At 36.8% G+C, this 27065-nt stretch overlaps 2 protein-coding genes across 4 annotated transcripts; both read right to left on the reverse strand.

Annotated features, from left to right (window-relative positions):
- Positions 1-8000: 8000 nt before the first annotated feature.
- Positions 8001-9579, reverse strand: LOC104236574 (protein JINGUBANG). The gene has a single exon (XM_009790524.2). The coding sequence runs from the start codon at positions 9328-9330 to the stop codon at positions 8128-8130; it is 1203 nt and encodes a 400-aa protein (XP_009788826.1). The 5' UTR covers positions 9331-9579; the 3' UTR covers positions 8001-8127.
- Positions 9580-11956: 2377 nt separating this feature from the next.
- On the reverse strand, positions 11957-26265 carry LOC104236575 (uncharacterized). Of its 3 annotated transcripts, none has more exons than XM_009790527.2 (17): positions 25988-26265; positions 25779-25821; positions 24377-24468; positions 23713-23820; positions 23383-23527; positions 23212-23303; positions 22325-22418; positions 21677-22211; positions 18233-18390; positions 17716-18047; positions 16716-16883; positions 14588-14878; positions 14075-14491; positions 13910-13954; positions 13740-13825; positions 12829-12919; positions 11957-12631 (listed from the first exon to the last, which is right to left on the reverse strand). In XM_009790527.2, exons 1-17 carry the CDS (start codon positions 26165-26167, stop codon positions 12551-12553), a joined length of 2958 nt encoding a protein of 985 aa, XP_009788829.1. In that variant the 5' UTR covers positions 26168-26265; the 3' UTR covers positions 11957-12550. The 3 variants fall into 3 exon arrangements, with proteins under 3 accessions (XP_009788829.1, XP_009788828.1, XP_009788827.1); XM_009790526.2 differs by having other exon boundaries at positions 18233-18375; positions 24377-24498; XM_009790525.2 differs by having other exon boundaries at positions 24377-24498.
- Between the last annotated feature and the right edge of the window lie 800 nt (positions 26266-27065).

Here is a 27065-nt window from a genome sequence, read left to right on the forward strand (position 1 = left end):
GAGGTACCTAGGGGTAGTGTGCCTCAGGTTGGGGGTGTTGACCAGACTAGAAATCCCGTTGTTTGGGAAGATAGATTCGTCAGCCAGGTGGCATTCCACAAGTTTAGGGAATGGTGGCCGTCACGAAAGCTGATTCTCGAGAGGAGCTTCATTGACAAGGACCTTCTACCCCTACACCCCAATGTGCATAGATAGTTTCGAGCTCGAGTGGGTTGGGAGCACTTTATAGATGATTGTGTGAAGGCGAATGAGCACATGGTCAAGGAGTTTTATAGCAATGTAGCCCACATCTTGAAGGGCACCAAAGTGACCAAGGTGCGAAACAAAAATGTGGTGTTTACCGGGAAGGCGCTGAATGAATACCTAGGCTTCAATGAAGAAGACGAGTCCCTTTACAATGAAAAGTTGGCAATGGGCGAGGAGGTTCGTCCGTGGTTAGCTTCATACCTGGCAATCCCGGGTATTGTTCCATAGTGGTTGACAGCAGGGGCCAAAATCCATCGGAGGACCCTTAACTTTGAGGCTAGGGGGTGGTTGACTTTTGTATGCAGCCGGCTTGATCCCACTACACATGATCAGACTCTTCCACTTGCTCGGGCTATTCTAATTGCATCGATTATGGCGGGATACCCTATCAACGTGGGAAATGTGATGTCCTACATCATTTCTTCAGTGGGGGTTGAGCATGACCGGAACTACCCTTTTCCCAACACCCTCACTATGTATTTTCGGGACTTGGAGGTGGAGAAGAGACCTTTTGACATCAAGGTCAAACCTGTGGCTCCGTTTTCGTGGTGTAGTTTGAAGGGGTCAGACAACCCCAAGGACAAGAATTACAAGCCACCTGCTTCTGCCCCAACTGGACAGTACAAAGAGTCGGTTGCGATAGAGCCCTCCACAGAGCCTATCTCCACTGAGCCTGCCTCCACAGTTGCTGACATGCCTCACGGAACTTCCAATACTGCTAGTCCCTCTACTTCAGCTGGCCCGGGGATTCCATCTTCCCGGGCCCATCCTATCACTGCCCACCAGCTGAGCCAGACACTTCATAGCTTGAACAACTGGATGGCGACTGCTTCGTCCAAGTTGTCTACATTGACCTCCACCATTGCGGCTCAGTCGGCACCGCAGCCAGCACAGATTCCACAGTCTATTGAGGATACATTGAAGAAGATCCTGGAGAACCAGGAAAAGATCATCAGTACTCAGGGTGCCTTAGCTAAGGCAGTGGATTCACATGGCAAGGCTATGAAGGAGCTTGCTAGGGAGCACAAGAAGTTGTGCGTAACACGGGCTTCCAAGGAGTCTGTGAAGGAGCTTAAAGCGGATGTGGACAAACTGAAGGCAGACCAACTGCCTTTAGACTTGCTATTTGAGGATCCAGTTCCAGCAGCAGTACCAGCAGCAGAGCCACAGTAGGAGCAGACACAGAGGCTTCAAAAGAAGAAGAGGAAGCTCTCTAGTGCAGATGATGCGATCATCCAGTTGGCGGACCTACCAGAGGCTTCCTCCAGTCAGCCATAGGATGTTCTTGATATTCAGCCCGTCCATATCCAGGCCCCAGGCCCAGCAGCTGAGCAGCAGGAGACCGGGAACCAGTCTGAGGTTCCCGCGCATATAGAGGACCCGAGGACCACTGATGATCCCATGCAGACGGACACGGCTTAGGGAGTCCTCATATCCTTTCCATATACTTTTTGGTGCTTATTTGTTTAGTTGGCATTAGGGACAATGCAGCTTTTATTTGAGGGGGTGCGCTCTACATTTTATTTTTGGATGATTGTATATATATATATACTAATTTAGTTTATGCCTTTTTGATTTTCTATTGGTCTGTATATAACTTTACATTTAGCTACTTTTATCCATTTTGTATCTTCCCTTTGGTCTGTATATAAAGTTACATTATTATATATATTCATCCCCCGTTGTATATTCAAATCCCCTATTGTACATATTCATTCTATTTTCTATTTTCGTAAAAAAAAACTTCATTTTTATCTTCTTAGATAGGCTCGTAGCTTTTTGTTTCGTTTTTGGCGCTTTCAATAAGCCTTTGGTTTTCTTAATGTCACGGTTCTTTCCAAAGGTGGAGTATTGTGTGAACCGGGTGGCTCTTCCCGATGATAGATGGTGTGACAACCTTCTTAAGGGTTTGAGTCCGTTTTTGTTTCTATTTTTGGTAGCTTGTAGTTAAGGGTACCTCAAGCAAAGCTTCACTTGGGCCTAACACATTTGCCTTTGATCCCATAATCAAAGACAAGTTGTTGTGTTTAGGATGGTGAAAGTCGTGACCTTGAGACTCTTGTGTTGACCAAACAATCATCATGTGGTCTTTCGGGACCATTGTGTGCTCAAATCGTGTCTAAGGTTGTTGTGGGCTCCCGACTATATGTCTTTAGCAATCCTTTAGCTCGTGTGGTGAGAAATCGTATTGTGAATCCAAGTCCCGAGCCAATGGTCTAGAACTTGCCCTGAATGTCTGTTGAGGCGAAATCTTAAGTAAAATTTGACTTGAGAAGTGATTATAGGCTCTCCTTGATCCAAATGATAGTTGAACAATTCCATAGCCTACCAATAATATAATCCCTAGTTAACCCTTTTGAGCCTTAAACCTTTTTCTTCCCAGAACCAATACTACAAGCTTATACCCGTTCGAAAATATACCCTCTCTTGGCACCCGATCTTTCCTTGAGCAATGGAAAAAGTCTAAGTTTGGGGGGAGAGACGAAAAAGGTAACAAAGTGGTAAAAGGTACAAAAGTGAAGAAAAGGAAGGCAATGAAAAAGAAAAGAAAAGAAAAAGACAAAAAGAAAACCCAGTGTGAAAAAAAATAAAAAAGGATTCAAGAAAAGCAAAAGAGAAAAAGGTGTGGAAAAAGTTGAAAAAGGAGAAACTTTTTGAATTGCATAAGAAAGAGCGATAATGTGTCTCTCTAGCCCCTTAGAAAGAAGTGGGATACTCAAAGAGTCAAAAGACTTGTGCCAAATGAATAAAAGAAGTGCTTAAGAGAAGATGGAACCTATTTAGACCAAAACATTCCCTACCCTAAACCAAAAGCCTTCACATTGACTCCACAAAAGCCCTATATGATCTTGAGTTGAATGACGCTTAAATTAGTGGATACTTACATGAGGGGCAAGCATATGGTACTTAGAGCCGGACTTGTGGCCTTTCCTTGAGAGAGATGAGTGAATTCCTATTAACCTCGGTTTATGTGCTAATACTCTAAAAGGTGAGGTTTGCTTAGGGAGAGTTGAGGATGTCTGAGTTTGGATTCCACAATGACCAAAGTAATTGAGAGAGTTCTTTGATGTAATGAGTCAACTCTTGATGCTCTTGTGTCACACTTTATCCATGATTTTTTCAAAGTTTAAATGTTGTTAATGATTCATTCGTATTGAGGGCAATTGTTAGTCCCAATTGATGCTTGTTGAGGTTACTTTAGGATAGCTGGAAATACTTGGATTTTCCCTTAAAGGGTGGGTCTTATTTTGTTTAATTTGGGGGAGTTGATAAGTAGGGATTTTAACGAGTTTCATGCTCCTTCTTGCCTATGCTTTGATTATAAATTATTACAAAATAGTCCCAAAAGGGTCATAAGTTGTGCTTGATTGCAGGTTTGATCGACAAAGTGACGAAATGTCAAAGATCGGCTCAAAAGGAGTGAAACCTGCTCAAGTATCAAAGACAAAATCGAATGCGGCCGCACTAGGTGATTCAGAGAGATGGCAAAACCAGGCTTCAGGCAACGCGGCCGCAGTACACATTGTGCAGTCCGCGGTGAAGGCTCCATGGCCGCACTACCTTTTTGTGCGGTCCGCGGAAGAGAGATTTAGAGATATGGCAAAATCAGGCTTCAGGCAACGCGGCCGCAGTACACATTGCTAGATTTCTTTTGTTGTCGTTTCTTTGATCTTTCCTAGACTCCATTTGGACCGAGGTCAGGCATTGAATAGGCCCATTGAAATCATCCTCGTCGGCTCTTACCTCGGCACAGTAGGCATTGTATATCTCATCCCAAGTGGTTGGAGGGTATTTCATGAGTCGGTTCAGAAATTTTTTGGTCGCCCTCGACCCACTTATGCTCAGCCCATTCAGAAAAGTGGCCACCGTCATCCCTTCAGATATATTCGAAAGGGTCATTCTTACACGGTTGAATCGGGCGAGGAAGTCCCTGAGTCCCTCGCCAAGAGATTGCTTGATGGAGAATATGTCGTTCACACTTGTCTTCGCTTTCTTGGCCCAGGCATGGGCGGTGATGAACTTGTCAGCTATTTCTTCGAACGTTTCTATGGAGCGCGCAGGTAACTGCAAGTACCAAGTTAGGGCCCCGCCGGTTAGGGTCTCTCCAAACTTCTTCAGCAATATGGATGATACTTGTTCTTTTGCAAGGTCGTTGCTTTTTACTGCAGTGATATAGTGGGTCATATGATCCTCCGGATCCGTCCTGCCATCATATATTTTCAAATATAGAGGCATTTTGAAAGTTTTTAGTATAGCATGTGGCGCGGCCTCGTCGTTATATGGTTGTTCCATGAACCGGTCGGCGTCCCGTTTTGGTAGGAGTTTTGGGGCGCCCGGTATTTTATCTACCCTTTCTTGATGCTCCCTCATTTGGTCGCGTAATTCCTTATTCTCGTTTTCCATCTCTTTCATTTTTCTAAAAATAGCAGTGAGGGCATCGTTACCTGCATCATTAACAAAGTGAGTAGTACCTGTCGTGGGAGGTTGGGTGTGCTGCTCATTGGTTGTTGTGGTGATGTCAACTCGCACACTCCTTCTGCTCGCCCTCTGAGCGGGTTTATCTAGTATGTTGTTCAGTGTATTCGTTAGCCATGCTTCTAATAGTTTTTTTACCGCTGGTGGTGCTTCTTCGGTAGTGGACGTAGAGACTCCATTTCCATGAGAAGCGGTAACGCTGCCATGAGGAGGGGGTGAATCACTTCGCCTGGGTGAGGCGCTTGATGTCACGTTCTCCTCGTCCTCTCCATGAGCTTCGTCGATAGTGTTTAGGAGATTAGCGGTGAGATCGGCAATCGCCTTTATCTTTTCTTCTCCATTGTCTGTCATATCAGATCTGTGCAAACAACGAGAAACAGGACTGTGCAGAGTTTTTTGTGTGTGTTTTTTTTATCTAGAAAAAACTAAAACTTTTAACTAGAAAATTCTCACAAATGGCGCCAAATTGTTTGACCAAAAAGTTTTAAACCTTTTTGTTAAACTAATTAAGTGAATTATGGTAGGTAAATTCTAGTTAAATATAATAAGTTCTAGATCCGAGAGTAGAATTTGGGTAAGACTATTTTTCAAATGCTTATACCCGTATATTCAGTCATTTAATGCACATCTTAGGGAGTTAATGGAGAATAAGCAATAAATATGAGAAATGACAATAAATGTAAATAGGATAAACAAGTTACCCAAATATCAAATGATGTGGAAGATTCTTCCTTTTAACAACGAAATGTGGCAGTCACCAAGAATATGAGTAATACTTTCTTGGATCATGTGAGTGGAAAGCAGAATAATAGATGAAATCAATCACTATAGAAAGGTAAACTTTGTATTTTCTCTCAATGGTCAACTTCTTACAATAGTTTTTCTTAGATTCGATATCACGTGCTTTTTTTCTTCCCTCTCTCCCTCTTTCTATTTATAAGGGATATTCTCTAAAACCCCTAAAAAGTACAACAAAAGGAATATCCATGAGAATATTCCTGTCACTAGTTCCAAGATTACACTAGTTGTTATTTCTATCTTTCGCTATTCGACCTCGACCTCTACGGCTCGCTCTATGACTGCTCGTTAGTGGGCTTTGGTCGACCTCGTCCTATCTGCCCAACTCAGGACACAGTCTTTTCACCTTACGATCTTTCCACGCCCAACTTCCTCAGCAAAATTTTTGACCCATACAAATTCCTTCAACTAATTCTTAGACATTATTATTAACTTTAAAACTCAAAATTTTATCTAAACACTCTCCGATTTGTTATTATTATTGATCGTTTCTATATGTTTTCTGAAAATTGCTTTCTACTCACCAATAACACTACGAAATATTTTCTATAGAAAATGACTTGCGGCCATGAGTCATATTAAAAGTTCTTGAGAGGTATAGAAAGTAGTTGGGACTTGGGATTTCAATCCACAGCAAATAATCTTTAGTAAGATACACGCACACACATGAAGCAAATGAAGAGTGGTTGCACATTTTGAGTCAAGTTAATTTACCACGTCTCTGCTTTTTAACTAAATTCATGCACATAAGTACAACCAAGAGTAGTTGAAAAGAAATCATGATCCAATTCAATGAGCACTGACTAACCAACTCTTCAAAATAATCGTAGGAGTCTATACAATTTATTTATTTTTATATTGAACAAGAAAATTTAAAAAATACATAAAATGTGTCGATTAATGTTTCCAACACTATTATTTAAGTTGCAAAACTTCATGTTGGATATAAGAAAAAATCATAATCTTACATGAAATTTTTTTGATCAATTTATAGATATTATTTCGTATTTTGTTCCTAAAGTGGGATTCTAATGTTGCTTTCCAGAAGGGAGACTTAGAGGCATTTTATCAAATTGTGAAGGAATAATAATTTTAAATTCTCAGTAATAATGTAGCAAATGCTACAAAATCATATTAATTGGTGGGTTAGTTGAACAATATTTTGGAAATTCGTACCACTAAACACTTAATTTAATTTGTACTAATAGCTATACATGATTATCCTCTCTTATAAGCTTAATAGGTTTAGAGAGAAAGGACAAGAAGCAACAACATATGCAAATTGAAAATAGAATAGGTCAATGAAAGAAACAAAGAGTAAAGAGCCCTATTATTAGTAATTAAGGACTTTAGGTTCATTCCTACACAAACATTATCCTAAAAAAAGTTTATTTGTCTAATGATGGTGGGGGTGGGATTATCTCACATGATTTGAAGCAGCTTCCTCATGTTTCATGGACCTATCTGCTAGCATCTAGTAAACATTTGGAGTATATTTGAGTCTAGGTTGGAAATAATATATATTTAAAGCTGCAGTTGAAAAAATATATTTTAATGTCGAAGTTGAAAAGCATCTAATGGAATTGATGGAAAACTTGGAGATTTGAAATAGAAGGTATCCCGGATATAAAGTAATCGAGGTACACACGAGATAGGTCGTATATTATTATTGTAAAAAAAAAATCGTAGATTGAAAACTAACAATTCACTTGAACTACAAATAAAACCACCATTTTTTATTTGAAATTCAAATATTATAGTTTAGTATTTGTAAGTATTCATGACCGAATAAATATTTAAGTATATTGATGCAATCGAATTAGGGTAGACTGTCTACATCACATTCCTGAAAATATGATATTTTCTCGCATGAATGTGTAATATTTTGTGTACATTGAAATTCAATATTTGGAAATATTGCAACACTTAGTGGGTGGGCGTTTGGACATAAGAATTGTAAAATTCCAAAAAAAAGTGGAAAAAAAATTCAGGTGAAAATGTTATTTGAAAATTAGAGTTGTGTTTGGACATGAATATAATTTTAGGTTGTTTTTAAAGTTTTGTGAGTGATCTGAGTAAAAGTTCTGAAAAACAGCTTTTTGGAGTTTTTCAAATTTTCAAAAAATTCCAAAATGCATCTTCAAGTGAAAATTGGAAATTTTATGAACAAACGCTGATTTCGAAAAAAAAGTAACAAAAAGAGAAAAAAAAGTTATGTCTAAACGGGCTCTTAGTATTTATGCACAAAGGACTATCCTTGCTTGTGCGGGTGTACATGGACCGGGCTGGTTCGGTTTTTATCAAAACCAAATCAAAGCAACTATATCGGTTTGGATAGGTTTGGTTTTGTCGGATTTTTCGGGTTGTCGGGTTTTCGGGTTTTTTTTGTTACATGAATATTATTTCAATCTTACTTTGTTAAAATTATAGATAAAGCTTTGATAAGTGAATATATGTTTAGTAAATATGGAAAAAATTGACAAACATATGATCTATTAAAATATTCTAATGGGAGAATTTTTGACCTAATTACATTCAAGAAGAATAGAAAAAAATTTAAGAATCCAAAGCATAAAGTATGTAATAAAAAGATGTGCAACAACTCAATTAAAAAGCTGGAATCCACCAAACTCTAAGGCTTTTATCAAGACTTCCACTATACAACATAAATCCACCTCCAACACTAACTGGTGAAGCTTGTAAACACTTAACTGGACCTTCATGTCCTTTTATAACTCCAACTCTAAATAACCCTCCATTTATTTCCCTTTTCCAAATACAAATACTCTTATCAGCTGATCCACTACACAAAAATTCCCCCTTTATCAAACACATACACAATATTGCCATTCCATGTGCTTTCTCTTCACATACTAATTTCCAACTATCAAGATTCTTGTTACCCACCCACCCCATCACATACCCATCTGACCCCCCTCCATATACAAAATTCCCATCTTCAGAAACCACCACAGAGTTTAAAGAAACATCTTTATGACCCTCCAAGATTCCCTTTAGTGAATGTGTACCCCCACAACTTTTCTCTTCTTTACCCCAAGCTTTAATCTTTCCATCTGCTGAAGCTGAAAACACAACCCCGTTTTTACTACTACATACCAATCCATTTATAGCATCATCATGTGCTTTAATTGATTCCAAACACTTCAAATCAGAAATTCTCCACACTTTTAAACTCTTATCCCAAGAACCAGAATAAATATACCCATTACAAACTGCTAAACAAGAAATACTATCAGCATGTTCAATCCATAATTTCTTGTGATGTCTCCTAGTTTGAACATAATTACTCTGTTTCATAAATTTCCCAAGATAATCTTTTGTAGTAGGAAGTGTATCAATAAGCCTAAAAACATTCTCAGATCTTCTTGAAACTTTCCACACACGAATTCTACTATCTTGATGTGCTGTAAAAACTTTATTACCAACAGTAACAAGTGCTTTAACAAAACCATCCCCTGTTCCAAATTTAGTAAATTGTCTTAAATCAGGCTGTTGCCAAACAATTATGTCTTTACCTTGAGAAGCACTGAGGATGAATTCACCACATAGAGCTAAACAAGAAACTGTGCCGACGTGGCCTGAAAGAACAGCTAAGGATTTGTAAGAGTGGAAATTTGTACAAGGAATGTTTGGTATTCTTGAAATCTTGATTTGGAGATTTAGTAATTGGAAATCATTGTATCTTTGTGAAGTTGCTGGGCTTTCTTCTGATTCACTGCTGCTGCTTGTGCTTATTATGCTGCTTGATTCGGATAATAATGGCGTTCTATATGATGATGCTGTTGCCATTGAAGCATAAACTTTTTGATTTTGTATATGAAAGAGAGAGAAGTTGGTGTCAGAGGAATAGTAAAGATGGAGCTAAAGAAAATATAGAAATGGAGATTTTATAAAGAGAGACGTTAGAGAAACGATGAGTTTGTAATATATAGAAAGAAAATATTTATCAGAGAGAGACGTTATGGATTTTATGGGTAGAAAAGAACCATAGTTATTATTCCGATTCCGATAGTATGAAAATTTTAAACAGGACACGGATTGTTTAATAATTCTTAAACGAGGAATAGTTTGTTAAATTAATATTATAAATTTGTTTAATCTATTTTTCTCTTATTTCATAATTCCTATTAATCTCTGACATGATTAAAGAAATAACTTACTCTAATTATGATTACCTTTTTTCTGATATTTAGATAACACATTTTTTCATTAAGCAAATAAGGATTTAAATTAAATATTATACAGTTGCTATACAGCTTATAATTATAATTATAATTATTTGTATAGTTCTCGGAAATCTAAGTTAAATATTTTAGCCAATTGATAGATAATACATGTTTTCCTTGAGCCAATGGTCCATCGGAAACAACCTCTTTGTTTCTATAAGGTAAAGGTAAGATCTGCGTACACACTCTCCTCCGATTCATTTATAAGATTACACTGAATTTATTATTGTTGTTGTTGATAGACATACGGAAGAAACAAGTAAACCAAATATTCAACTGATGCAAATTGTCTCAATTTGCTCTACCATTCTATACTCCGTCACACTTCTAAATATTTAGAAAATTTTGCTAGCTTGTTCTTGGTAAAGGATATTTCATAATATTTCTAATGAGAATTAAGTGCCTAGTGTTATGAAACTTACTTTGTTTCATAATATGCTTACTTTGTTCTATTTTATATGAGACTCTATTTTTAGTATGTTCTAAAATAATAAACACGTTTTCATATTTAAAAAATATTTAATATTAAACTTTTCAAATTACAATAATAATAATAATAATAATAATAATAATAATAATAATAATAAATTCAGTGCAATCCCACAAGTATGGTCTGAGGAGGGTAGTATATACACATACTACCTTTACCTTATGAGGGAAAAAAAATTATTTTTTATTTTAAATCTTAATGACATTCTTAGAATCATAGAAATGTCATGACAAATTTAAACCACAAGTTTCAAGAGTAGTTCTATTATGTGCCAAAAATATTATCTATCTTTATTAAGAGAAAGTATGTTATGTACAAATTGGGATTGGATCTATTTATAGGCGAAGGTATGATTTGATATTTGTTGGTTCCTATAACAACCTCAACATAATATTTACAAATGATTACTTATTGTATACATGATAAAGGTAAAAACATATGAACCCGTATATTACATACTAACTCCAATTTGTTGGGGTAGGGGGTGAGAGGAGCGGGGAAAAGGAGCAGGGGCCACGGATTTCTTGCAAGAAAGGCAATAGTACTAATTAATGAAGAAGTGTACAATATGTATATTGCGTAAAGTAGTTAAGAAGGCTAGGGTGGTGCAACGGCTACTTGGACTAACACAATACTACTCTACAAGTTTTGATGAAAACAAGGATTGGACCCACCACCAGGTTTTCCTCTTCCCTTTTTAGTAGACAAACAGGCTGTGTTGAACTTTTTGGACCAAACATTTTTGGCTTTCTTTGTTTTATATGTGTCATGTGTTGACCAATGATTACCAGCCACCTCAATTGTTTGGTGGGATCGGATTCCAACAGTCCAATTTTGGTAATCCTTTGCCCTGGAGATTAAGGTAAAGATGTCTTAACGGCTTGAGCGGAGGGTTATACAAGCAGAGGTAAGGTGTACATATATTTCACACTTTCCAGATCTCACTCACTGAATATGTTATAATTATCATATGTTTTTCTCATAAGGTCGAAAATGTAACACCTTTATAGTTAATTTTGACTTTTTGTGTGTTAAACAGTCTTTCGAACATACAATTAATATTGAGGTAACTGTAGATTATTTGGGTGAATGATTACAGTTGAAATAGGAGGGGTTTGGAACATACTATTAATATCTTAGCTTTATATTAATTAACAAAGGAACGATTTAGACAAGATGTGGAAAACAAAAGATGTGAACTAGTGAACTACCAATACCTCCTTGCTTAAAGACTCGTGAAAATAAGTGTCATCTTTTATTATTATTTTTTGCATGGTCGGCTTTTGCAGTTAGCCTATGCATTGGTCGAGGATTCGTCAAGATTCAGCATACTGTTTATTTCATCCATGCAGAGGATAACTTAATTTCTTTGTTTGTAAACCAGGCAAAGGTAGAAGTAACCACAAGAGTATACAGTTGTTCCCCTTTGTTTCGTATGCAAAAATAAAAGAGGGAAAGAAATCGGAGAGAGTTCATCTTACTTTTTCAGTCCACCGACCAAAGAAAAGTGCGTAATTCCTGGCCACTTTGTTCTCCTTTTGATAAATAAATATATGCACATTGCTCTTTTAAATGAAATTGTATTATAAACTTGTTTAAGACAAAAAAATTCAAGTAAATACTAAAAACATAACTAAAACTCAAATGAGAGATAATAACTAAACAGGCACCTCTTCCGCTCCAATTTATATGATACCTCTTCAATTTGAGATGCCAAATGTTTGACACCATTTACTTTTATAAAATCTCAAAGATTCAATTTCACATTACTGAAGAAGGGGTTATAGTAAGCTTCAGGGAGTAGCTATAACTTCCTACATTTCATGCCGAACAACATATAAACCTCTGAGATACATTTGCCTTCTTGGTTCTTTACAATGAGAAAATAGATAGCACTATTTTGAAAAATAAAAGTTTCAAATCATTACTTTGCCCAATTACATTGCCTTGTAGATTTCGTACACGAAATACACGTACATTTTTTTTTAAAAAGCCTCAACGTCTAGCAAAGAATACTTTCGCTTAGTGCACTCATGAAGCAGAATTCTAAAGCTGGAAAGGTCAAGAACCATCCTGGTTTGGCGCTGAGAAGATTTTTCCTTTGTCTTGTGTGATTGAAAAGCTTAGCTTAGAGCTAGAGAAGATTGACTACCACTGTGCCGGCTTTAAGTCATCAGTCACCCCTTTCTGAATTGTACTGTGCTGTATTTCTACAGCGGGCAGAGCTCAGAATATCAACTCATAAAGAAGACTTGTAAGTGATCTAAGCAGCAAAAGACGCTGTAATCCCGTGTCAAGTCAAGCCAGAACTCCTTGTTCGTACTCTATCGATAATCATTTGTCTGCCAGACAAGTCTTCTGCATATCCAACAACCTGCATAGAAGAACGCATAGTTACAATGTGATATGATGTAAAAAAAATGAAGTCGTCGAAATCATAGTAATAAAAAGAATAAAATGAACAATATATGAAAACTAAAACACAGATCTAAAGTCGCCAATATCTAAAAGAGAATAAAAGTTCAGATAAGAAGAGCAGCTCTAACAGTTTGAAATGACAAAATCTCAAACCTGAGAGTCTGTCTGTGTTTCACTAAAGTGATCATACACATTTGCAGTTGCATCTCCGGAATGACCGTGGGAATCATCTTTTTTCTCAAACCTGAAGGGGAAAAGTAATAGCACTGAGCTCTCAATCAAAAAGAGATAGATACATGGCTATGCAAATCAAAAAAATCTACGCTAAACCATCACATTCAGAACCAGAGATAGAGCATTATGAAGGATACTTCAGAAATCTATACTAACTGTTGGATGAGAATGCGTATGACAAAAATGTAACTGTTCGCCAACAGACTGCACTTCCTAGATTGATGGTTCATCTTTTATTGCCTAGTGCCTAGATGTTGCTGGTCAGGCTTTCTACTTCATTTTCTTTTAATCCCAATCTTAGCCTGTAAACCCTAACACCAGACTATTTGGGCTGGCTTAGCTTAGTGGTCCTGGGACAGGACTTACCATTGCGTAATGTAGGCCAGCATACATTTGATTGGGTTCTCAAATTGAACTTCCAACATTTTGCCATGTCAGCCAACATACATAGTGTAAGTTCCATGTCTTAAAAATCAATAGATGGTATACCGCTATTGCTCAAAGTAAATGTATTTGAAATCCTGGTAGGTAATAGCACTAACCAAGGAATTTCCATTTTCTAAACAGCCAACCGTATTAAGAGAATGAAAATGCATTAGTTAGTGGAGGTATTAGCTATCAACTTATCAAATACATTACATTAAGAATGTGGGACATTTCTAATACGACTGTCCAATTGTAACTTATTTCTAGCCTCCATAATTTGTCAGATTCTCAGGTGAAGAGCAAAAGGTGATGAGTGCCAACTGCAGCAGCAGTAAGATGAGAAAGTGAAGAGCAAAGACATCAGACGGCACCAAACTTGACCAAAAGCATGGAAAATTAGTCACCTGTTCGTCCAGTCGTTAGACAATCCAAGAGTAGTATGATGATCTTCATGACCTTGAGCAAGAATGTTACAACCAGATGTAAAAAGCTGCTTGAGAGTCAAAGGACTCAAACTTTACATAAGTCAAGAGTAAAATAAAAAGTAAGAAGAAAGCATTTTAAAAAAGGATACTTCTTTATCACACTCGATTCTTGATGGAGACTTTTGATCGTGGATCTAATGTCAGAAGCCATTGAAAACATTATTCAAGAATCAAGAGCCAGACTTCCACAACGCAAAAAAAAAAAAAAAAAAAAAAAAAAAAAAGACTAAAGATACTTGCTTCTCATAAATTACCTTGCTTGTTTGCTCCAATAAATCCTCTATAGCAGCAGCTACATCAGGAACTGCAGAAGAACCTTCTTTAGTACTTCCTATCATGTTCTTTTCTGGGGGATTTGTCCCGCAGAATGCATTATTTTCATTTGATACGCAGGTCAATGAACAATTGGTTTCTTCAACCACCATGAGCCTTGCCTTCTTATTCCATCTACTTGAATGCTTCATTTCTTCCTTTGCAATACTTCTACCAGCAAAAGCTTCAGTTCTCAGATTTATGAGTTCTTGGGGCTGGCTTTGAGGCTGGGAAGAGGTATCACCAGATGTCATCCTAACAGCTTGTGTGGGAAACTGGCTTGTTGTGCATACCCCAGCTTCTCGATCTTCAGAAGTGACTTCCTTAGGATAAAATGGATCTGGAGAAACAATTTTGTTCTGCTCCAAAACAACCATCAAGAAGCTACCATGAAGCTATAAGAATGGGGAAGAAGAAAGGAATACAAATATCTAGAAGGCAAGGACTGCACTAACCAGCTTGATACACTCATAAATCCACTCACAAGTGACTGGTTGTATTCCCCACTTACATGCAACCTCATATTTAGGGCCACTGATAAATTTACACAACAAATGTGTGACCCTTTTAGTCAATTTCTCAGCAAATTTGGCTCCAATTGTAAAACACAAATTTCTCAGCAACTGTCTTTCTTTCTCATCATACTGCGAAACACAGAAGCGAAAACTCTGGAATGCAGGGAAAGGAACTCGGCATGGAAGTGGAGAATAGAGGATGTGACTACCAACATCCAGCAAGCATCCATCCTTCATAGAAACAATATTCGGTTTTCATTAGCCTCAGTTGGAATATGCAAGAAATCAGTGAGTACAAAAGAGAGGAGAAACTGCAGGGTTTATATTAATCACTCTGCTACTTTTACAATGAATTACGCAGATATAACTTAGCATCTCAAGTTAAACAGAAAAGGACCAATCATCCTACCACTCCCCACCCTCAGGTTCAAAGGAGTATCTGAAGGACTTGCAGACTTTTAAAAAGGCAACAGGCACGATCATGAAAAAGACATAAATAAATAAAAATAAAGTTAAACCAATTCAACAATAAATATCAGTTAGATCATCATTATTGCATTATAATACTTAGAAATTAGAAATTAAAACACACATATTTCATGTGAATTGAAGAACATTTTCTCTGTTAGCAATTTGAAATTATAGATAGCATATCAATATATTCTCTAATGGGAGTCGGTCATAACTTGATGAGTCGATTTTAAATATGTTTATTCAAGCCCTAACTTAAGCTTTGCTAGAAATTTAGCATTTTGTGTGTACCTCATGCAAATTGCCATGCTTGTTTAGATGATGAAAGTAGGAAGGGATGGTCATTAATTGAGTGTAATAGAAACAAAGAAGCTTTTGAAGTCAAATGGCGAACGGCAACACAGAACAAATAAAGAAAAATTTGAAATTAGAGTGAAAAGCCACATACTCTATTAAGAGAATCATGACCAATCGCAGAGATGCACAACTCACTTTATGAGGAATCTGGACATGAAAACTGAAGGAACATTAAAAACCTAGAAATTTAGTCTCTAGTGGTTCAAACGACTCATCATTTGGACTCTCCTATGCAAGTTCTGTCCAACCTAACTGAAATCGTTCAAATCAAAGCATTAATGCAATTGCATCAACAAGTTATTGTGATTCCAGTAAATGTGCAGCATCTAAAATTTAGCATAACAAGCTTATTGCAATCACATAACTCAAAAGGAGCGTGCAATCTGAAATTTTGCTCTTTTCTTCTGAATTTAACAAGGTTTTATGGAAGAATGGGAGGAGGCCTATTTGGGAGCTTATATATAAGGTAAAGTAACCCTTATCACAAAGATTGTGCTAAGAGATTACAGAAGTTACAAGACCCCCAAAAAGAGCAAAAACCTAGTCTTGTGGTAGTTACAAGGCCCCAATAATCTCCACTATAGACTCTACATCTTCTACGAGAGCTTCTTTATACTAGAAGTGAAACAAAAATATACAGTTCATTTTGATCTTCGGTTCAGAACTAAATCTATCTTCAAAGCATCCTAATAAGCTCCATTCTCAAGGAATATAGAAAATAGGCTTGTACGCAATTCAGAAGATACATGCAAGTAAATTAACGTCCAAGGTTAATAACTAGAACATTTAAGTAGAGCATAGGAAGTTCAATAAATTGAACAGAGTGCTTGGGGAAAAAATATAGTTTGCAGATTGTTAAGTCATACTGTTTTTTGGTCGTGAAAATGCTAAACTGCGGAAGGTATTTTTTTTTGGATGAAGTAAGGTGTTATATCACCAAAAGCATCAAGAAGATGCATAGATACAAAAGTTGAGATGCATAAATAAAAGAAAGCTAGCCCCTTTACTGTGTGTCAATCTAAGACAAGGGAACAAACAAAATTCAAAAATTTTCTTAGACCAGCAAAAAAGATTGAGTAGGCATCTAGCTTTGAGAGAGTGATTTGGAGTTGAGATTCCATCAAAACATCTATTATTCCTCTCATTCCACAAACACCAAAAACTGCGGAAGCTTATAAAAACATTAGGAAAAGAAAAAAATGTAACAAGAAAAGATCTTGAGAGGCACACATTCAAGTACCTCCAGACAAGACTTAATCCAGTGACTTGATACAAAAGTAGCCGCAGCACCATCTTTCTCGGAGCACAACGTACCATGACACTCGACAGTGAAATGCACATTTGTTTCAGTTTGATCTTCCACCACCACTCCTCCCCCTTGACTAACCCACTCAACAATTTCAGCTCTCTGAACAGATTATGAAAACAATAATATCAAATTAGATAACTTATTATAGCAAAAAATGAAAGATTAAATGGAACTAGAGAGATGATGAAAAGCTTAAAGGCCATAAATCTCAGAATACACAACTAAACACTCTCGGATAAACCTAGACGCCTAACTAGTTAAATGATGATAAATGCATACATTTCCAGAGAATGAACCATTCAACAATAGTACAGAATAAGCACTGCTGGGCAAAGTAGGTACTCAACGGAACTATATTCCTTGTATGAGAACCAGAATAAATGAGTAGACATTAAAATCGAGAGGTAAGGTTACAAATTCCATGAAGCCTGTCAACTGGACTATTTGTGTTCATCGTTTTTATACAAGTTACAAGCTAAAAGCCACTGTCAAATACATCCAGAAGGTTATGTTTCTTACCACTAAAATATAAATGTCCAGCAATGTCAAGCTCCCAGACAATTTTTAGAATTTAATTGCCTATATGGAATTCAATTTCCAGTCCTATCCACTAACTAGCCTTTCCATCAGATAATCTTTCGCACTTTAGATGAAGAACCCAAGAATTCTTTTGTTCACATTTTTTTAGGGTTCAACAAAATACCAACTAAAATGAATCACTTGTTTTAGGGAATGAACTTCAAATGAGCTTGCAGTTTGCGCTCCTGCATAGTCACATCCACAAATCTAGCTAATAATTTTTAAGAATTCAGAAAACCAAGGATAACTTTGGGTAATTTCAGAGATATGTATTCTATGTGAAACAGGAAAAGAAACATATCATCGAGGACTTAAAACTCAGCTACATTATGAGAAATCTGAGAAAACCCACCCGATCAACGGGAAATGAAGCTGAAAAGCAAAACCGCCTTCCCTCGAACACACTAGATGGCTTTCTACCATTAACAGCACAACCAGATTCATTCAGTAGCTTCTCATCTTTGTGATGAGAAGAATATGGCTGATGTTGAACCCCATTCTCTCTCAAAGAAGTTCTAATGTCATTCATATTTTCTAGTTCTTTGTTTTTGTCTGATGGCATTGCACATCCAGAATCTGTGCCTCTCCATGCATGTTCATCTGAAGATATAGTATGCCCATAGGATTTTCCTTGTCTTTTCATACTCGTGCTGGTTCCAGCTCCGTTACTACAGTGAATAGGATCTAGCGACCAAAATACAGAAAGTGGGAATAAGCTTGTGAAGAAGGTACAGCATGTAATATTTAGATGAGTGTATGTCTTTTTGTATGAGATGAAAGTAGGTCATTAGTGCTGTACAAATAGCTGCCTAGCAACTTGTACAATGTAAAATATTTGATTAACTGAAAAGTCAAAATGGTTATTAGACCTTTCGGAAGAAGTAAATCATAAGCAATATGCTTCCTTAGAACAGGAACTTCTTTCTTCTCACGGTCACAATCCTGCAGCCATTCTGATTTTACCACATGAACGACACCCAAAGCCGCAAGATTTCTTAATTCTTTGATTTCACTGCAAGATAATAGTCTTTACACAATAAGTGAGACTAAGAGTTTAACTGCACAACAATTATAACAGAATATACTTGCAAGGCGTTGCACACAGATAAATATACGTGCTGGTGGATATTCATAAGATGCACATACAGATCACCTTAGCTGATAAGGACCTCATATCAAGACAAATAGAAGTATAGACCAACTGACAATGACTCATCCGATGATTAACATTATTATACACACTAGATTTTCTTTTTTCTTTTCACTCAGCCCCTTAATGTTTGTGGTTTTCTTTCGATAAGGTATAAATTATAATGTCAGGTAAACCCTGTTTACTTGTCTAAGGCTCTAAGCCGATGATCATGAAGGTCCAAAGTCAGGAGTAGATCTGAATGGAACAAGAAATTTTTCATCTATTTAATTGCATAGTCAAAAAACCTAGTTTGCCTGATTTTGGTCAAATAAGAGCACTCACGTATAAGTTTGATACAGTTATAGTTAAGTGATGGGCAAGTAGAATATGATTCTGCTGAATGTTAGAGCATATGTGTGTGGATTCAACCATGTCTAGGTTCATTGAAGTTGTAGGGGAAATGTTATAGAATATTTGTTCTTCGAAAAGGTAAGGTAATATTATAGAAACTAAAGGACAAAGAATGTGCTGTTACAGCTGTACACTATCTACATAAGCAAAAACAGCAAAACCATGCCTTTTCTAAACTAAACTCTATCCTTTAGGGCTTCTAGCATCTGTAAGACTGATTCAGCATCATCTACATGTTCCAGTCTACACCATGTGGAAAAAAAATACATTTTTAGGATTTATCTTAATGATAGAATCCGCAAAGTGTCTGAGGCTTTTGCTGTCCATGGCGGGTCTGAGGAAGGGAAGGGGTTGGCCTAAGAAGTATTGGAGAGAGGTAATTAGGCAGGACATGTCATTGCTTCAGCTTACAGAGGATATGACCCACGATAAGAAGATGTAGAGGTCGAGGATTAGGATTATAGGTTGATATATAGTAGTGTGTTCCTCCTAGGCTGACCAGTAGTACTAGGACTATTTTGGTAATTTCCTATTTATGATTCTTTATTATTACATGCTCTGGCATTCGTGCCAGTTACCATGTTATATTGTTGCTACTATTATGTGCTACTTGGTTGCTTTATCTCTACTGTTCCTTGAGCCGAGGGTCTATCGGAAACAGCCTCTCTATCTCTATGAGGTAGGGGTAAGGTCTGCGTACACACTACCCTCCCCGGACCCCATTTATGGGATCAAAATGGGTTTTTTGTTGTTGTCGTTGTATAGAATCCGCATCAGAACATCTTTTATTCCTTTCTGTCAAAATAATCCACCAAATGCATGCCAGTACCGTGTTCCACCACCTATGTTGTTGATCTAGACATGATACACTGCAGACCAACAATGTTCATGAAGAGCTGCCACAGTTGGGATGTAACTTGGCAGTGCAAAAACAAATGACAAATGCTCTCAGATTACTTCCCAGATAGGAAAGCACTCACTGCATATGACCAGCTCTTTTTTTTCTAAATTTTCATGAGTAGGACAAGCTTCGTTGCTCATAATCCAAGTGAAATAGGCAACCTTTAGAGGGGAATTACTATTCCAGAATTGTTTTCAAGGCCAAGGCCTTTCTAGGTTCACTTCTCTTGTGAGATCTCTGTAGCAAGAGGACACTGAACAAATCTTTGTTGTTGGGCAGCCATCTGATTCTAGCTTCCAAGTTAGTAAGAAGTTGAAATGTGCTTATAATGGTAGCATATATCAGCAGCCGAGTTAACCTCCCAGTCATTGAGATTCCTTCTGAAGTTGATGTTCCAGTACCATTCTCTCTGTTTTCTTCCAAAGAAGCTGAAATTTTGCTGCCAATAAAAATAAATCTGGAAACAAGTCCTTCAAAGGCTCATTTCCAATCCACTTATCCTTCCAGAGGAAATCTTCTCGCCAGAATATTATATAGAGACGTTAGGATATTCAATATTCCTGAATATTCTATAGATACGCTAGGATATTCATTATTTACTTATAAAATAATTAGTTTCCTATTGGTCATAGAGAATGATTACCTACCATATAATATGTAGCTTAAGGCTCCTATATAAGACGCCCCCTTTGAATATTGTTAATCATATAAGCCGAATAAGTATTTTATCTTCTTCTTCTTTTTCATTGAATCAGAGCCTCTACAATCTTGGTAGAGACTCAAATAGCTTTAGTCGACTACTGCGCGAGATTATGTTGCCTACTTGGCTATTGGTTTCTCTCATCCTATTCCCTTTTTTTGGCAAGCGACCACTAATTTTTCTAGCAACTAAAACCACTCCTTTTTTCAGAAACCGGTGTCGCTCTTTTTCAGGCAAACGGTTACTCGTCTATTCGGCGACTGTCGACCTCTTCTCTTCTTTCAGCTACTGGCACAGCTAGCTACTACTTTTCTTCTGGTATCCGATGCAACTCCACTCTTCTTCAGCGACTTGACCCATTCATCTCTATGGCAATCAATGGCGTTCCCCTCTTCGGCGATCAGCACCCTCTTCTCTGCGGCAACCGACACTGCTCCTCCCTCTTCTTTCAGAGACTAACAGTCTCATCTCTTTAGCAACCAGAGCCATACCTCTTTTCTTTCCACAGCAGGTGCTACTCCTTTTTTCTTCCAATAACCGAAAGCTTCTCCTCTCTTTAGAGCGACCATTCAAGTGACAACATACATCCTTTTCCCCATTGTTCTTGCAGCAGTTTTTCCACAAAGATTCCAGCAGTAATTTTCTATGTTTTCAAAATAAGTAAACTCAAATTGGTTTTCCCACTTTAAGTTTGAGGGAGCGTATTGAATGTTAGAGAATATGCGTCTGGATTCAAACATGTCTAGATTCATTGAACTTGTAAGGAAAATATTATAGAATATTTATAGGTTACCCCAGGATATTTTGTATTTAATTATGGAATAATTACTTCCTTGTTAGGCATACAGAACAGTTACCTACCATATGGTGCGTAGCCTAAGGCTCCTAAAAAGAAGCAGCTCTATTACATAGTTAATCATTCAAGTCAATGAACAGTATTAGACCTTCTTTTTTCTCTTATCTCAAATTCAAAGCTAAATACTGAAACACACGCCGCATAATGTTCAAATCAATCTATTTTAGGGCCTGAAGCTCTAACCACATATTAGATCATTTGCTAAAATATTTCCATGCAATACATGGTCCACTGGTCATCCAACTATTCACTACTTTAAGAAAGTGTAAAAGTAGTGCATTCATGAAACGATTGCAAACATACTAAAACTTACTTCTCTGATGGATTTCCAGCTATTATGTGTGTCAACTTTTCACCAAAAGACATGTAACGAGAGCCACCACCTTTTCGGACAAGGTTGACAAGTTTTCGCATTTCAGATGCATTAAAACCAACGATTAGTATTCTGCAATCTGCCAAATAAAAATCATTGTCGTCTGCTTGAGTGTCATCAGCAACACCACCATCACAGTCATTCTGTTCCTGCTCTATAGGTGCTCCACTCTGCTCATTCTTTGTAGAGACAGGAGCACTGTAATCACTTTTTGGGTTCTCAGCAGGTGCTAAATTCACCTCCTTCTTTGTAAGCACAGGAGTATCAGGCATATCTTGTGAGAGGGTAGCTTCCACATATGAATCAGACGCTCCACTGCACAAAACAGGTTCTGCATTTGATGGCGTAGCCAAGGAGGACAACCCTTGTAGGTTTCTCATGCCCTTTTCCAGGCTATGTTGATTTGTCATTCTTAAGGTGGTCATAGTATTTGGAGAACCAGCCTGAACAGGATATGATTCCTCATCAAGACATGCTATTCATCCCAAAAAAGAAGGGAAAAGGTCAGAAGCTGCACCAAAAATTTCCTTAGCTAGTTGAAAACTTCAGATGGAACTGGAAAATGCAGCTATCCCCCAGAAATATTACCTCTTCTTGCAACAGATTGGTCAAACCACCTCTTAGTAACAGTATGTATGTGACCCCATCTTTTGGCAACCTTGTATTTCTCACCTTCTGGAGCTTATTAACTGTCAAGGAAACGAACTATAATAATGCTTGTGCAAATACCAAATGATCAAAGAATGCGTGACTTCTGAATGCTCTAAATATCATACAGGTGTACATGACAACAGGAAGCAACATAGTGTAATAACTGAAAATAAACCTTGACCGTGGAGCTTGAACAATTCAGACTTTTTTTTTTTGATAACTTGAACAATTCAGGCTTAAACATACTAAAGAGAGACAAACATTTCGGAGGGAGTTGGATCATAGGACTACAACATCTCCCCAAGAGGCTAGAACAACTTCCTGATTGTCACAAAATCTGGGATAAGGTTGATGCAGTGTGACAGTCACACACATTTGCTCTGCCTTTTTCCTATGTATGACATTCTTAGACCCCCAATGACACCATGATGAGCACTTTAACGATAGTCTGTATTTACTATTAGCTTATCAGTAAAACCTGACCTACATAGAAACTGTTCTGATATCTGTATACTACCTCACATGTATGTTTTACTTGACCACATTACTTGATACAAAGCTTCTCTCAATCTTGATTTATAAGTTCATATATTGGCTTACTGAGCTTAGGTAATAAATGCACAGGTAACACGCACTATTCTATTAGCACCGTCTTAAGTCTTAACTACGTCCCATCAGTGTCCCTTCTCAACAAAAAAAAACTATAACCTATCATTGGTCCTCATTTTGTTGTTTTCTTATCCTGATCTGTAAATTTGGTAAAGTTTACAATACATATATCTACAAAACAAATTCCTTTTGCAGAAGGATTACAAAAAGGATATATTGCAAATTAAATGTGAGCACTTTCTGGTCAGCTCAGGAGAGTATTTTCCGCCATTTTGCAAGATAATCTTTTCCATCTCCCTCCGCTCATCTGAGATATAAAAACAAGTGCATTAGAGAAAGACGAATATTAAAAGAGTTTGAATTATAATGAGATATAGGTTGTCAACCTATAGGAATTCTGGTGACACAAATTGTCAACCCAGAAAAAGGAAGGACTTTGAATGACTCCTGAGGAACAAGACGGTGTTCTTTCCAGCATTGCTGAAGCCAATTAATAGTGACAATTGGTTTCTTTAGTTTGTTTACAGCCCACTGCACATGAGAAAAAGATATAAGGAAAAAGAAAAGAAAAGAAAACTGAGTTCTAGCAGTACCACTAAATATTTTGACTTCTTCTCCTTCTTTTTTTTGGGTGTAGGGGTGTTCCAATGCAGCCCGTGGAACTTGTTTTAAACTTACGATCAAAAGAGGAATAGGAGAACCAAATAATAAAAGACCTTGTACTTTGCAGCCAAAACATTCTTCACAATAACAAAGCTCACATCCAATGAAGCTTTAGTATGCAGGACCCCTCCCATAGCACTCACCAACTTTCCAAGTTCAACCTACAGAATATATACAATTACAAGGGGTCGAACAAATCATTAAATATAATAATGAGCTCAAGCGAAAACCAGTGCTACCACTATATAGAATAATTTGCGGTAACCCACCTCTTATGGTTCAGTATTAAAATGATGTTTTCAGGAGTACTTGAGCCTTTAGCTTGAAGACAAAAGCATTGCAAAGACACAGTCATACAGGAGAATAACGCGAAACGAAGTGTATGTCAGTATATTGGCGCAAGCAAAAGCACAGGCTCTTATGTTTTAGTGACAGTACAAATAATTGCACTACGCCCCTCACAAAAGACATGTTTACCCAATATTCTCACAAATGTTTAAATATATAAACATTTACAGAGAAACTAATATTATTCTTAATGTATGAGTTCTGAGCATGCAAATGTTGTCAATGAAAGTAAATGGAACCTGAATAAGTAGGAGTTTTTTAATGCTATACATAATTGCTTGTTAATCCTTAAGGTACTGTCCCCATCCTTCTTCATTTAAATTCCACATATGTAGAAAAATCATCAAGATTTAAGATAGAGACGGGTACCTTTTCATCCATCTCAAAACCAGATGCCAGGATCTTGACCCCATCCATTGCAAGGCAACAAGTAAACCCCTGCTGAGGTAGTGGCCTCTGTTCTTTAGCACAAGAAAGCACGCACTGAGGACCTTGTGACCAGAAATGGATATCAATATCAGCACGCCAAAAGTTGAATTAAAAAAATCAAGACCAGTATCCCAATTGCTAACCCAAAAGTAAATACTAACTGGTTGTCGACAGGATAAGAGAAAGATGTTTGGAAGCATTTAAAGGATGACTGCACAGGGCCTCTTTTTTCTTGAATTTGTCTTTTTTAGAGTTCAAAAATTACAATCAATCTAGTAAAATTATTTTTTTAGATTTAGTAATCAAACCAAGTAAATTATACCAGACCACTACAGATGGACAGGCGGTAATACATGCTTTTATAGTTCTGACACTTGGCTTAGCTAAAATCTATATTACAAAGTAAATAGTGCTTTTTTAGTTCTGACAATTGGCTTAGCTAAAATTTATGTTCTGAATATTTTGTGTAATAGGAGTCTCAATCATGGTCATGAATAAAGAAGTCACTATAAGAGGGGAGAATATGATTTGAACTTGTAAATACAGACAGCTTAAATTTTACCCCAAAACTTTAGTTGTGTGCTACAGATAAAGCTTTTTCCACCAAAATGCGATGTTAGTTTCCCTTGTCTCTTTGCCTATGATTACTGTTATTAGAGAAGCCTACAATCTACTCAACTCTAGAAGCAGGAATAGGAACACGAAACAGTAAAATAAATTTTGTAGAAATGAGCTAGCTTCACATTTAAGAAACCAATAGTGTATCTTGGCTATATACATCAAACAGTAAACACATCTTGAACCTTGTGGACTAAGGTTTACGTAATGCTTGAAAGGGGAAGATAGTTATAATCATGAAGCAGAAAAAATTTGGTATCCAGGATTTTAATAAACAAGAAAGCATAATTATTTTCAATATCATGAATTAATAACACATGGTTTCTAGCCAAAAGCAGTGTATCACCATATATTCTTATTTTATTTTTTTACTTTAATATTTCATTCGCCATTAGTTGATAGTGGAACTAGATCTCCATGCTTGCAAAAATATTACCACTTTGGAAATTGAACATGAGACCAAATGTGATATATAGAAGACTAAACCCCTAAGTTTAAGGTGCAAACTACCACTCTACCAAAAATTAGGGCTAACACCAGAAATGAAGACACAAAAAAATCAACTTCGTCAATCCAATAGGATCAAATTGTGACGTTATAATGACAATAGTAAACAAAATTCCCATATAAACTATCCAGATAATCTTCAATCTGAATCTATACTAACCTCCACCAATCAAAATCCAAGGACAAATCAGTAAAGTAGAGTCGAAACAGAAATTACCTATCAAGTTGCAGCCCTTAGCTTGAAGATCCCCAAACTTCTCCTGCAAATAGCATATAAAAATTGAAATTATGGCAGAACCAATGGCTCAGGAGACGGAGTAATAAGTTTCGAACCAAAATTCACTAAAAATGATGAGATAATTCGCAAATAAACATTAACATAATTCAAATAGAAGCAACTGAAATATATGATTTAGAAATACATACATGATGCGGAGAAGAAATGACGTGGTAATCAGTGGAAGAATTTCGGGAGGGGTCGCAACAGAGAAAGACTTGAGCTCCGTTGTGCTTGAGCGCGTCGTGAAGCGCGTCGAATTGCTCCGGCGGGACGAGATTCCGCGACATGAACACACTCGCTCCATTGAACACCTTCGTCGTCATCATCTTCTTCTCTGCCGCAACTACACTTACATGTGTGTAGAGATGTATACACGCGGCGAGTGTGTTTCTGATGTGTGTGTGTTTTTTGAAGTTATGGATTTCTGCGGGTTTAGAAACGAGCGGGAATTCTTGCCTTCTTGGTGTGGTGTAAATGAGCCTCCAGGGTATGGGCTTTGAGAGATCCGATTGAGTAGGCCCAATTGTCTCTCCTATTTAGTCCCTCCCAATATAAGCACGTATTGAAAGAATTTTAAATTGGAATTTTTACCAAGGTTAACACCTTATTTATTTATTTTAAATAAATATCATTTAAAAAAATTATATTCTATAGATACCTTTTAATGTTTATAGCAAAATATCTAATTTTGGTTAACTCCTACCTCTAAGGCCATCTCCAACCCTACACCAAAATGGTGTAACACCAAATTTACGCCAACCATTACACCACTTTTTACGCCAAATCTTCTCTCTCTTCTATATTATATTATTATCTTCTATTTACTTTTCATTTTTTATTTCCTTCAAATTAATATTTTCTTTTTTCTTTTTTCCATATTCATTATATATAATTCACATTCACCACTTATATAATCATTTATTACAAAATTATTTTAAAGGAAAAATCAACTAAAAGTGAAATTATTGATAAAATATAATTAAATAAATATTACATCGTAGTCAAATTTAATTTAAGTACCACATAAATATTTAACTTTCGCCTCTATTCTCCCATAAATGCTCGATTAATGCATTACGAAGTGCGAAGTGCGCATATTTATCCTTAATTTTTTTTGTATCTCTTTTCATATAATTATAATAATAATAAAATTAACTTATAATTTTATATAAATATAATATATACAAAAATTAATATATCAAAAAATAGGATATAAAATTAAAA

This window comes from Nicotiana sylvestris, chromosome 9 (assembly GCF_000393655.2).
Source record: "Nicotiana sylvestris chromosome 9, ASM39365v2, whole genome shotgun sequence".
Classification (NCBI taxonomy): domain Eukaryota; kingdom Viridiplantae; phylum Streptophyta; class Magnoliopsida; order Solanales; family Solanaceae; genus Nicotiana; species Nicotiana sylvestris.

Coding starts and splice junctions, on each gene's coding strand:
- LOC104236574 (XM_009790524.2), bottom strand. CDS start 9,330: ATGGCAACAGCATCATCATATAGAACGCCATTATTATCCGAATCAAGC.
- LOC104236575 (XM_009790525.2), bottom strand. CDS start 26,167: ATGATGACGACGAAGGTGTTCAATGGAGCGAGTGTGTTCATGTCGCGG. Junction 23,304..23,382: donor TGTCACCAGAATTCCTATAG/GTTGACAACCTA, acceptor TTTATATCTCAG/ATGAGCGGAGGGAGATGGAA. Junction 14,492..14,587: donor TTTATGAGTGTATCAAGCTG/GTTAGTGCAGTC, acceptor GTTTTGGAGCAG/AACAAAATTGTTTCTCCAGA.